The sequence below is a fragment of the Mustela lutreola genome, chromosome 7, assembly GCF_030435805.1.
Source record: "Mustela lutreola isolate mMusLut2 chromosome 7, mMusLut2.pri, whole genome shotgun sequence".
Taxonomy (NCBI): Eukaryota; Metazoa; Chordata; class Mammalia; order Carnivora; family Mustelidae; genus Mustela; species Mustela lutreola.
In genome coordinates, this window is record NC_081296.1 from 135,653,331 (window position 1) to 135,667,505 (window position 14,175).

The window sequence follows — 14,175 nt, forward strand, 5'->3', positions numbered from 1 at the left end:
TATTTTGATGAAGTTGCAATAGTTTATTTTTGCTTTTGTTTCCTTTGCCTCTGGAGATATACCTAGAAAGAAGTTGCTATGGCCAATGTCAAAGAGGTTATTGCCTGTGTTCTCTTCCAGGATTTTTAAGGTTTCAAGTAGCATGTTTAGATCTTCAATCCAATTTGAATTTTATTTTTGTGTATGGTGTAAGAAAGTGGTTCCGTTTCATTCTTTTCCATGTTGCTGTCCTGTTTTCCTAATACAATTTGTTAAACAGACTATCTTTTTCCAATTGGTATTTTTTTTCCTGCTTTGTTGAAGGTTAATTGACCATATAGATATGGGTTCATTTCTGGGTTATCTATTCTGTTCCATTGATCTGTGTGTCTGTTTTTGTGCACCACACTTTTTTGATTACAGCTGTGTAATAGAACTTGAAGTTTGCTTCAAGGTTGCTTTGGTTATTTAGGGTCTTTTGTGGTTCTGTACAAATTTTAGGATTGTTTGTTCTAGGTCTGTGAAAATGCTCTTGGCAAACCTAAAGCCTGTGGAAGGAAGGAAATAATAAAGAACAGAACAAAAATAAATGGTATAGAAACTAAAAACAAAAACAACAATAACAACAAAAAAGCAATAGAACAGATCAGTGAAACCAGGAGCTGGTTCTTTGAAAAAATTAATAAAACTGATAAACCTCTAGCCAGACCTAACAAAAAGAAAACAGAAAGAACCCAAATAAATAAAATCACAAATGAGAGAGGAGAAATAACCACCAAAACCACAGAAATACAAAGAGGAGAAATAACAACCAAAACCACAGAAATACAAACAGTTATAAAAGAATATTATATAAAACAACAAACAGGACAACCTAGAAGAAATGGATAAATTCCTAGAAACATATAAACTATCAAAACTGCAACAGGAAGAAAGAGAAAACTGGAACAGATGGATAATCAGCAAAGAAATTGAATCAGTAATCAAAAAACTCCCAACAAACAAAAGTCCAGGACCTGGTGGCTTCACAGGCAAATTCTACCAAACACTTAAAAAAGAGTTACTACCCAATCTTCTCAAACTATTCCAAAAAAAATAGAAGAGGAAGGAAAACTTCCAAATTCATTCTATGAGGTAAGCATTATCCTGATACCAAAACCAGAAAAAGACACCACCAAAAAAAGAGAACTATAGGCCAACATCCCTGATGAAGATAAATGCAAAAATTCTCAATAAAATACTAGCAAACCAAATCCAACAATACATTTTTAAAAAATCACTCACTTCGATCAAGCAGGATTTATTCCTGGGCTGCAAGGGTAGTTCAATATTTGCAAATCAATCAACATGATACACCACATTAACAAAAGAAAGGATAACCATATGTTCATTTCAATAGATGCAGAAAAAACATTTGACAAAGTACAACATCCATTCATGATAAAAAAAAAAAAAAACCTTCAACAAAGTAGGTTTAGAGGGAGAATACATCAATGTAATAAAGACTGTATATGAAAAACCCATTTCTATTGCTAAGTTGAATAAAAGTGTTGAGAGTGAACATCCCTTTTTCCTGACCATAGAGGAAAAGCTCTCAGTTTTTCCTCATTTAGGATGATATTACCTGTAAGAGAATGTACTTATTCTTAGGAGATGCATGCCAAAGGGTTTGGGGATAAAGGTGTGCAACTTGCTTTCAAACGGTTCAACTTAACAACAATAAAGTCCATGTGTGTGTGTGCGTGCGTGCACGCATTTATAGTAAAGGGGACAGAAGGGGAGAGGAAGGGACAGAGAAAACAAATATAACAAAATGTTAGTAACTGTTGACATTTTTTAGCAAAAACTCCATAATGTAATACCAGTCCATATTCAAATCTGTTCAAATGTCCCAAGAATAGCTTTGCAGTTTTCCCCAACTGAAACAGAATCCAATCAAGCTTTTACTCTGTGCATTCGCTATGTCTCGTCCAGCTCTTCTCATCTATTTTATTACTTTTTTCTTTAAAACCTTGACATTTTGAAGAGTCTAGGCCAGTTGTCCTGTAGAACATCTTGCCTTCTAGATTTTTCTCTTTCCTTATGTTATTTAACTTGTCCTCTATCGCCTGTATTTCTTATGAACTGGAAGCTAGGTCTGACTTGATCAGGTAATTGGGGAAGCACCTGATGTCAGACTGTCCTTCTAAAAATGACACTAGTGACTATGGCAAGACTTCTCCATTATAAGTTACACTTTTTCTCTTACAGTTGCTAAGTAATCTGTAGGTCTGGCCTCTTTCACTATACTTTGATACAAACATACTTTGATTCCACAAAATTTTTAAAGATTGAGAGGGCATACAAAGGGAGGTGGGGCAATGCTACTTCTCACTGGAGAATGAATATAAATAAAGCAGCAATCAAGAGTTAAAGCAGAATGGCATCAAGACATAAAATAAAATTTTATGCAATAAATAAAAACATCCATCATATAGAAGACGAGGCTGTTAAGCGGACAGTAACCTAGAAATAAAATTAATAAACTTAATTAAAAATGAACTTAATAACTCACTTTACGAATGCAAAATGCGAGGCTCAAGATGCTTAATTTATGTTGTTCAGGCCAAGATAACTGGACGTTGTTCTTTTTTTTTTAAGATTTTATTTATCAGAGGGGGGTGGGGGGAGAGCGAGCACAGGCAGACAGAATGTCAGGCAGAGGCAGAGGGAGAAGCAGGCTCCCAGCTGAGCAAGAAGCCGAATGTGGGACTCGATCCAGGACGCTGGGATCATGACCTGAGCCGAAGGCAGCTGCTCAACCAACTGAGCCAAAAGCACTTTACGTGAGTTTCATCATTTCATTGTCCTGACAACTTTACGAAAATAGGTTATACTTACTCTCCCCATTTTTTTGGCTAGTTAGAAAACAGAGAGGGAAGTTGAATGGCGTGTCCAGGAGGTACAGCAAGCAACTGAGGGAGCTGGGAGAGGAGCCTGGGGAAGCTGACCCTAGAATCTCCTTAACCCCTCCAACCCTACCACCTCCTAAGTCACGTCACTTGTGGTTATAGAGTCCCAGCTAGTTAGTTATCAAGTTACCTGAGAGTGCATGCCCTCTCTATTTCCAACACACGGAGTGAGCTGATAGTTTCTGGCCACAGGGTGAGGGGGGCTTCATGGGGCTCTCTATTTTGTGCAGGCAGCTGCTAATTACCTGCGATAATGAGGGATGAATGCTGCAAGGAAGATCCACCAGAGTGGCACGCAAGCCCCCTCCCCGACAAAACTGAATAAAGCGCTTGGCCTTGGGGTAGAAATATCATATTGCTTTTGCAGTAGATTTGCCTTCTTAATTATGTTTTGTCAAGATTGCTATTAAAGCCAGTTGCTATTCGAATCTATATACCCCAAGGACAGTGCGAAACCACCACTAGCAGAAATGCTTCACATGAATGTGCCTCTGTAAGAAAGGAGAGGGGATGGTCGCAGCACTTCTCTGCCCCTTTCTTTCAATCCTGCATCCCAGGTCTTGGTCTGTACCTTACCGACTTCCCGTGTTAATTACTTTAACCTTGCCCTCAGCCGCCTCCTTTGTCTCTCATCACCATAGAAACCCACTCTGACTTAAGAACTGTCTTTCTTGACAGTTTCTGTGACCCAGCCCTCTATTTAAGTCCTCCTTCAGCTCCGAATCACCTGCTGAATTAAATCTAAGCTCCTTGATCTTGGCTTCCGGGACCTTCTCTAATTTGCTCCTCTTTTATTCTCTTTTTAGAAATAATACATTCCTAGAGCAGAGGTTAAAGCAGATCAATGCCAACCAAAATATTAACTGTAATAGCTATATATATATACACAGTGCTTTAGAGTTGAGTAAAACATATTCACCTACATTACCCCAATTAAGTCCCCCAAATCCCTCGATGATATATATACAGCAGGCAACATGATCAGCATTTTAAGTTTGATAAAATTGGGGCCCAGAAAAGTTAAGTGTCTTGACTGAGGAGGAGAACAAAGGCAAAAGACATGTAGATAAAATTAAATTTCCTCACAATTTGCAGCCCTCTGATAAATTCTTGAGACAGACAGAGCATGGCACTCCTCCAGGAACTCACAACTGTCTCGCCGTTAATGCTTTGCTAGAGGCAAAAGGCAACTTTAGCTTGGCTATAGCCAGACCTCCAGGATCCCTAAATCTTCTTTAACATATGAAAATCTCTTTGGAACTTTCCTCTATCTCTAACCTCCCAACTTGAAAGTATATAATCAATCACTCACAATCACAGGGACCCTCTTTCTGCCGGCAGGTCCTGTTCTGCTTTTATTAAACCTTTTTGCACCGAAAACATCTCAAGAATTCTTCCATGACCCTTCTTCGAAGACTCCTGGTCCATATCACATCACTGACCATGATAACAGAGTCTACTGGTGAAGCTATAGCTTGAATTTGTATCTTCAGACTCCTAGATCATGCTTGTTAAACTATACGATGTGACTGATAATCCTGCCTTTACCCAAATAAGGTGGGTTCCTCCCCTCCACCCACCCACCCCTGCTTTTGGCTTATATCCTGTAGCAGACAGGATTCTAAGTCCTATCCCAAGATCTCCTTCTTGCCCAGCATTTACATACGTGCCCTACATTAATCCCTGGGGTGTTAATATGTCATTATAGGGCAAAGTTGACTTTAAGATGAAGAGAGGTTCTGGATGGGCCTGACTTAATCAATGAGCCCTTTAAAAGCAGAGAGTCTTCTCAGTCTGGAGGCAGGAAGAGAAAGTCAGAGGAGATGTGCCCAGCAAATATCCACAATGGAAAGGGGTGGAGAGTGGCCAGCAGGAAGTAAGCGTGGCCCCTACTGATGGCACTCCACAAAACAGGGACTTCAACCCTACAACCGTAAGCAAGCAAATTCCCAATAACAAAAAAGGGCTCGGAGATGGACTGTGCCAGCCTCCGACCCACAGAAATATGAGCTAATAAATGGGTGTTGTTTTAAGCCACTAAGTTCGTAGTAATTTGTTACCTGACAATAGAAAATGAATTCATTTTCCATTTCCTTTCTAACAGCAGGGCAGTAGGAACAAGACCCAGCTTTTTAAATTGTCATATAGTAAAACTGAGTTTTTTGGTATACAGTTCTAGGAATTTCAACACATGTCTAAAAGGCATGTAACCACCATCACAATCAAGATACAGAACAATTCCATCATCGCCAAACACTTCTTGTGGCTGTCACATCTGCCCCCACCGTTAATCTCTGGTAACCACTGACCTGTTCTCTGTCACTGAAATTTTATCATTTCAAGAATGTCATAAATGCAGCTAACCCTTGAACATGGGTTTGACCCATGAGGTCCACTTACAGGTGGATTTCAATTAAAATAGGTGTACTATTTTAAGACAGTACAGTACTGTAAGTGTATTATCTCTTGTGATTTTTAAAATATTTACTTATTTGTTTGTCAAAGAGAGCACAAGCAGGGGGAGCAGTAGACAGAGGGAGAAGCAGGCTCCCTCCCTGCTGAACAGGGAGCCTGATGTGGGGCTCAGGGCTTGATTCTAGGACACTGGGATCATGACCTGAGCCAAAGGCAGATGCTTAACAGACTGAGCCACCCAGGCATCCATCCCTCTTATGATTTTCTTAATAACTTTTTTGGGGGGACACCTGGGTGTTAGGAGACTGCCTTCAGCTCAGGTTATGATCCCAGGGTCCTGGGATCAAGCCCCCCATGGGACTCCCTGCTCAGCGGGAAGCCTGCTTCTCCCTCTCTCACTCCCTCCTTCTCCCCCCAACCCTTGTGTTCCTTCTCTGGCTGTGTCTCTGTCAAATAAATAAATAAAACCTTTTTTAAAAAAATAACATTTTCTTTTCTCTAGCTTACCACATTGTAAGTTTTAAGTTACTTTATTTCACAAGAAGTTACAGTAATTACGTTTTTTGGGAGTCAAAGTTATACAAGGGGGCGCCTGGGTGGCTCAGTGGTTAAGCCGCTGCCTTCGGCTCAGGTCATGATCTCAGGGTCCTGGGATCGAGTCCCACATCGGGCTCTCTGCTCAGCAGGGAGCCTGCTTCCTCCTCTCTCTCTCTCTGCCTGCCTCTCTGCCTACTTGTGATTTCTCTCTGTCAAATAAATAAATAAAAATCTTTAAAAAAAAAAAAAAAGAATGTAAACTCTATTACACAGTATATCTATTTAAAAAAAAAAAAAAGTTATACAAGGATCTGTGACTGCACGGAGGATCAATGTCTCTTAATGCCTGCATTGCTCGAGGATCAATGTAATATATAATCTTTTGAGACTGGCTTCTTTCACTCAGCATAATGGCTCTCAAATCATCTAAGTTGTGTGTATTGATAGTTCCTAGGATGGCAGATTTTTAAAACTCTTTATCTAGAGATTTAAAAACCAGAAAAAAATAGGGCCACCTGGCTGGTTCAGGTGGTAGAGCATGCAACTCTTGATCTCAGCGCTGTGAGTTCAAGCCTCACACTGGGTGTAGACCTTACTTGAAAAAGAAAAAAAAAAAAAAACCCTAGAAAAAAGTACCAAGTATAAAAGGATATTGACAGTAGAAGGGATCTTTGATATTATCTTGTCCCACTCTACGCTTTTACAGATAAGGCGTCTATATCCAGTGAGGGTAGAGGACTTGCCCAAGATTGTTCAGGCACAGGAGATAAGAGATATTCAATCTTCTTTGCAGTGAAGTAAACCATTAAAACCTATAAAGTGTGATAAATGTTAAGACTGGGAGAAAAACAAGCATTATTAGAGCACAGAAAATAAATATCGTATAAACTCCTTTCCATTGTTAATGATAGAGAATTAAGCCAACTTAAAGCCAACAAAATAATTCATTGGCTCACTTAATTTAAAAAATTCAGGATGACTAAATAAATAAATAAATAAAAATTTAAAAATTCAGTATAGTACAGTCTTCACGCACTGCTGCATCCAAGAACTCCCAAGATGTTGTCAGAGGTCTCAACATCTCTCAAGTCTATTATCCTTCTCTTTACCCTTTCGGACTCCGTCTTTCTTGCATAGTGGCTTCATTCTTTCCTGTCACAGGCTCTTGCTGTCTTCCAGGATGTATAAATATTGGTAACTCAAGCGTACAATCGTATAGTTTCTGACCCAAACGAAAGACAGATGCATTGTCTTCATTAATTCCATTGGTCAAACCTATGGCCATTACTTTTCAATCTCCTTCACTGGTTTCTCATCTCACCAATCTTCCCTTGAACTGCTTCTCCCCTGTAACTATACTCACTCCCCAGGTGATCTCATTCAATTTATATACCATCTAACCCCAAAGGTCTCCAACCCAAACCTTTCCCCCCACATTTCAAACTTGTATATACAACTGCATACGTAATATCCTTAAAGGTTGTCTTTGTCTAACAACCATTTCAAATGTAACATGTTCAAAACTAAACTCCTGATCTTTTCCAAAAACATGACCCTCTTGCAATTTTCCCATCTTAGTAAATGGTAACTCTATCCCTCTAATTTCTCTGACAAAAACCCTTGGGGATATCCTTGATTATTCTCTTTCATACTTCACATCAATTCTATCATTAAAATTTGTTAGTTCTACCTTCAAAATGGATCCAGATTCCAATCTCTTCTTACTACCTCTAATACTACCTCCCTCCCTAAACCATCAGCATCTATCCCCTGAATTACCACAAAAACCACCCAGCTGGTTTCCTTCTTTCCTTCCTTCCTTCTTGGAGTCCATTTTCAACACAGCAGTCACAAGGATCTTTTTAAAACAAATCAGATCGTGTGTCTTCTCTGTTCAAAATCTCCAGTGTGATTTCTATATACTACCAAACAGTGATCTCCAATATATAACAATAAGTGGGATGCCTGGGTGGCTCAGTGGTTAAGCCTTTGCCTTCAGCTCAGGTCATGATCTCAGAGTCCTAGGATCGAGCCCAATGTCAGGCTCTCTGCTCAGCAGGGAGCCTGCTTGCCCCTCTCTCTCTGCCTGCCTCTCTGCCTACTTGTGATCTCTGTCAAATAAATAAATAAATAAATAAAATCTTTTAAAAAATTAAAAATAAATAAAAGATATCATAATAAGTGAAAAAAGGAAGGTGAAGAGAAATGTGTACAGTATCTACCATTTGTCTAGGAAAGAGAAGCATACAAATATATATGTATTTGTGTATATTTTTAAGTGAAAGAATAAACCATAAAAATTTTTTTAAAGATTATCTATAAGGAGAGGAAGGGGAAATGACAGAAGGGTCAGGGAAAGAATCTAGACTTCCTTAAATGTACTATCTGTTTGGTAAATTTTGGCTTTGAAACCATGAAACTGTTTCACAAAACAACTTTTTTTAAAGCAATGTCTAAGAATTCAAAGGAAAAAGAAATAAACCTGACCAGCAAATTAGTGGCATTATCCCACAGAGAGGAACTATTCCAAGTCACTGTATTTATTTATTTTTTAAAAATCTCTTTATCCAACGTGGGGCTCAGACTTACAATCCTGAGATCAAGAGCTGAATGCTCTACCAACTGAGCCAATCAGGTGCACCTCTCCCTAAGTCACTTTAGAGCAGTGCAATTTGACTATATACGCCTAAAGAAATATACTCTAAGGGCAAAAAGAATTGCCAAAAAAAAAAAGAAAAGCAGAAACTATTATCATTAAGCATATGTTTAGCAATCACTTCAGTAATGTTATTCTGAAAGATTTTATATATACAGTAGGATAAAGCAATTATATTAATTAATTATGATAATTAATAGTTATTTCCATATGTAATTATGTTAAAGTCATTAGGTACCAAGAGTTTCAGAAGAGATATGTATATAAAATCAAAGTTAAGTAAAGTCTGTGTAATCCTAAATTTGCATTGAAAATACTAATATAAATTCATGATGCATTTTCTAAAAAAATATGTGTAAATCTAAATTTTTTAGATCTGTAGTCCAAAAAAGGCTTACAAACAATAATCAACACAATAACAATAAACATTTGTAGCATCCAAATCGTTTTCTTTAAATATCCCTTTCCCACTTAAAGGAGGGCTCCTTGGAGAAATGACTGATTCCAAGTCTGGAGTAGAAACAATATGAGATGAACCTACAACATCTTGTCACCAGAAATTGAGTCATCCTGGGTAGGGGATGCTGCTTCTGCTGCTCAAAGTAGTGTGGTTGGTTTGTGAACATTCCAAGAGCTGTACACTTACAGTGTATGCACCTTTCCGTATGTGTGCTACACTGCAACTAAAAGTTTGTATCTACGCTTTATCATGGAACATGTCAAATGTGTTAGTGTGACGAATTATCCACACAATGGATAATCTCCCCATTATGTAGCTTCAACAGTGATCAAAACCAGCTGTTCTCTTTTCGTCTACCCACTTCCCTGTCTCCAGGATTTATAAGCAGATTTCATTTATCCTACCAGTTCATCAGAGATTATGCTTAACCCATAAGCTATGTAAAACACATAATATAAAACACGTACATACATAAAAACAAAACATAATACCCAGAAGTGTTGTAAAGGTAACTTACCCAGATCACACAATACCTCCCCAGGAGAGAGTTTTGGGGGTGGGTTGTGGAGTTAGGGGACAGCGTTTAAAGAAAAGTTTCGAGTGTGAATGTTTTTAGAGCGTTCCCAAACTCTCCATTCGACAGTCTCACGATTTCCTGTTGTTTTAAAACCCAGTCACCCTTTTATTTAACGTTGTTCTTCCCGATTCTCTTGGACTGGAGATCCCTACAATCCGGGAATGAGACTGAGTGGGGAATAAAATAAGCATCTTAAAAGGCATCTCACCTTCGTTATTTTGCCTAGGGAACGCCCTATTTTGTCACACTATACGAGGGATGCATCTGCCTTTCTTAACTGAACCCTTATCTCATAACCGCTCAGTCTGATGAAAACAGAATCGAAGCGTACTCTTGTCCAAAGAACTACAAATCCCAGAAGGCCTTTCGACCGAGGCGCCTGCGCATTGCGGACTTCTTCCTTTCCCCTCCTCATCAAGGGGAAAGACCCGCCCCGCGGTGCTGTCGCTCGCGCTGGAAGAAGCGGAAGAAGATGGCGCTCACCAGGTGGGTTGTTGATGGGGGTCTTCGATACGGAAGGGTCTGGGAGCACCCACTTTTTTCATTTCTCTGCCCACTGTCTCCGGGCACTGACCTGGCTCGGGACACAGAGCAACGTGGGCCGCGACTACGGCTAGGCACTCCTGCCGGCCACCGGGGCGACTAGGCCTCACCGAAGCTGGGGTCTTTCCTGAGCTGTTTCCCGGGTTGAGTTCGTTCTCTCACTAGGGCCGAAAGCCTCGGCGTGGTGAATAGTTCTCCTGCCTCAGATGCCAAGGAGCCGCACGTGGTTTTCGCTGGAGCATCATGGGGTTGTGGAGAGCGCTCCGTCCGGTCCACGGCTCAGGCGGACACGGCGGGGGTGTGGAGGGCAGTGGTTTATTTGGGCGAAGTGAAGCGGCGGGAGCCGACTGCCCGGCTTACCGCCGAGTGTCTGCCGAACTCTCGCCTGTGCCCCGGAACAAGGATTCCTGACAAAGGCGGCGGGGAGGGGGGCGCACTGAACAGAGATCTTTAAATTAGTCACGGTGGTGACCACTATCTACTAATGCGCCGCTGCTCCCTACTTTAACTTTGGACCTTAGAATTTCTTCCGTAGATAGAACCACTTCAGATTTTTGCTGTTCCCAGTTGCCTTGGTAACCGTATGTAAAGTGGTCCCCGCCTTTGAGAAAAAGATGTTTAACTGGGAGATCCCGAAGGGTTACGTAACTCCTACTAGTCCGCGACCTTGTTGCCCCATCTAAGTAGAAAAACTTTACCAGCGAATGCAAGAGGAAAAGTTGAGTTGTCAGGGGTGGTTGTAAAGAAAGTAATCGTTTTAGGACATGAGCTTGAGCTCCCTAAACACGCTTGATTCTCTTCACACTTGTGTTTCCTGGCTGATGACAGTTATGAGTCCCACAAAATGTTTAATTCAGAAAAGTCTTGGGGGAATTCATTTTGGGTGCCTTGCTCAATCCTAGGGATTGTGTGTATACAAAAAAAGAAATCCAACAGTCTTTGCAGGGAAGATGGGGTACAAGGCATACAGATATGAAATAAAGAATAGCACAGAATACTCACAGTGTAATACTAAGCTTAAGTGCAAAAGAATTAGATTAGATCAATTGAATGGCTGGGGCAGCTGGGTGGCTAAGTTGGTTATGCATCTGCCTTCGGCTCTGGTCCTGGGATTGAGGTTGGGCTCCCTGTTTAAGTGGAGGGTCTGTTTCTCCCGCTCCCTCTGCCTCTCTCTCTCCCTCTCTCTCAAATAAATAAAATCTTTTAGAAAACTAAGTTGAATGGACTAGGGAGGTTGCTTTAGTAAATGTTACAAGCAGCAAGCATTTGAGTGCAAAAATTACCAGAGTTAAGAGGAAAGGTATTGTGGAAAAGGTGGAATTTGAAAAGGACACGGGAAAAATAACAGAGATGTTGTGGGTATTGTGTGCTTAAAATTGCAGTGGCAGAGTGCAGCGTTTAAATGACTACCCTTGGGAACGACATAGTTTTCTGATTTCGTTGAGTTCTGGTTGATTTGATTCCAAGTGAAATGTTACTTATCTCTAAGATCTACCAAGGATTAGTTAACAGCAGGGACTTGACATACTGATGTGTTACAGTACTGGTGTCACCAGTTATTGTTACAAAAGATTTAAAGTCATACTGATTTAGGTCTCTAAATTCAAGTGTATTTGGGGTTATATATCTAATTATATCACCTGCGTTTAATATGCTTTATTTGGTGAAGGGGAAAGGGTAGACTAAGATGCCTCAGCAGTGGCCCTGTTGATGTTTTGGACTGGATAATTCATTCTGGAATGGGGCTGTCCTATGTATAGTAAGATATTTAGCAGCATCTTTGGCCTCTATCCATTAGATGCCAGTGGCAGCCCCACCCCCACCCCCTTTCCATTCTCTGTCACCAAGTCTTGACAATCATAAAGTTTCCAGAAGTTGTCAAATACCTACATTGTAGTTATTTTACCCCCCAGCTGAGATCCACTGAGGTAGACTTTCTGCTTGCGTGTATAGCCTATAGCCCACTGTGTACTCCTTGCCCCGACCCTGCACCACAGGAATGTGCCTCTTTGTGGGAATGTCATCCTTTACAAGGAACAGCACAGTTAAGACCCTCTGGAAGGCTAGAGTATGTTCAGACCCTAATCCAGGCCAAATTACCTGTTTATTGGATTGTCTGAACTCTTTGCTTTTGTCGGCTGCCTACCTTTTGATCATACTAGTAACCAGTTCTTCCAGCAGAACGTAAAGAAAAGAGAAAATAAGTGAATACTTGGGCTTCTTTGTAACCGTCTTTCTATCCCTCCTATGTATTTGGATATATGCGGTGTACTGAATATAACTGTGATAGAAGCTCAGAACTTTTGACTCCATTCATCCATCCATTCATTCGTCATTCAGTTAGTATTTGTCCAACGTCTACCATGTGCCAAACACTATTCTAGTGCTGGTTTTACAGTATTAAATCAGTCAAGCAAACTCCTTTATTTTCAAAGAGCTTAGATTTTAGGAGACAGACTATATATATAGGTGTGTGTGTGTGTGTGTGTAAACAAATCAATAATACAATTTCAAGGCACCTGGGTGCCTCAGTCAGTTAAGTGGCTGCCTTCTGTTCAGGTCATTATCCCAGGATCCTAGGATTGAGTCCCGCATCAGGCTCCTTGCACAGATAGAAGCCTGCTTCTCCCTCTGCCTGCCACTCCCCTCCTTGTGGTTTTTTTCTCTCTCTTCCTGACAAATAAATAAATAAAATCTTAAAACAAACAAACAAACAAACAAACCACGATTTCAGATAGTAATTACTAGGAATAAGGTAAAGATAAAAGGACAGAGTGACTGGAATGTGTGGGGTGGAGTACTGTTTTGGATGAGGTGGTCAGAAAACAGCTGGGGGCAGGTATAATTGAGAAGAGACATGAATACCAAGAAGGAAAGACTAAAAGATCTAGGATGGGGGCCCCTGGCTGGCTTAGTCAGTAGAGCACGTGATCTACTGGGGTTGTAAGTTCAAGCCCCATATTGGGTTTAGAGATTACTCATTAAAATCTTTAAAAATGACTGAATGAACAAGATGGGATTGGGACAGGGAAGAACCATAAGAGACTCCTAATCTCACAAAGCAAACTGAGGGTTGCTGGGGCTGGGGGGTAGGGAGAGGGTGGTTAGGTTATGGACATTGGGGAGGGTATTTGCTATGATAAATGCTGTCAAATGTGTAAGCCTGATGATTCACAGACCTGTACCCCTAGGGCAAATAATACATTACATGTTAATAAAAATAATTTTTTAAAAATAATACATAAAATGAATGATTGAATGAACTGGGGAAAAGTTCATTAAAAAGTTATATAAAAGCAATATAGGAAAGAATGTTCTTTTTAAAAAATATTGTATTTATTTATGTGACAGAGAGAGCACAAGCAGGCAGAGCGGCAGGCAGAGGGAAAGGGAGAAGCAGGCTCTCCACTGAGCAGGGAGCCTGATGCAGGGCTCAATCCGAGGACCCTAGGATCATGACCTGAGCCAAAGGCAGCAGCTTAACTGACTGAGCCACCCAGTCACCCCAGGAAAGAATGTTCTTAAATAAATAGAATATTTTATGGCAGATGCAAGAGCAAATGTGAAGATCTTGAGATGGTTGAAGGCCATTGTAGTGACACAAAGATGGTGAATGCAAAGGGTAGCATGAATTTAGTTCTCCTACAAACATTTAAGCAGCCCTTGCTGTGAGCTAGACAATGCCTGGAGAGTTAGGTCCTGCAAGTGGCTCAGTCTAGTGAGAAAAAGAAGGGTAAATGAATAGATGATTCTGATAGAGTAAGGTGGATGTTTTAGTAGTGGTACGTAGGGAGTCTTGTAGGAGCATGGGTGGGGGCAACTAACCCAAGTTGGGGGAGCTCTGAATAATCAAATATGTATTGAACGGTATTTAGACACTGTGCCAAGGGGTTCATAGATTTTCTCATTTAGTACTTAGAGCAACTCTGTGAGGTAGGTAGTCTTTCGATCTGTCTCTACAGATTAGAGACAGGTTCAGAGAGGTAGGTAACTTATTTGGGTTACTACCTGGTAGGATTTGAACTCTGGGCTCTTAACCATCACAGTACTCAACTCT

At 40.5% G+C, this 14,175-nt stretch overlaps 1 protein-coding gene across 1 annotated transcript in view; it reads left to right on the plus strand.

Annotated features, from left to right (window-relative positions):
- Positions 1–9,956: 9,956 nt before the first annotated feature.
- SNW1 (SNW domain containing 1) overlaps positions 9,957–14,175 on the plus strand; it is a 34,885-nt gene continuing 30,666 nt past the window's right edge. The window contains exon 1 of the mRNA XM_059182687.1: positions 9,957–10,061. Within this exon, the coding sequence (XP_059038670.1) occupies positions 10,048–10,061 (14 nt within the window). The 5' untranslated portion in view covers positions 9,957–10,047. The remainder of the gene's footprint in view (positions 10,062–14,175) is intronic.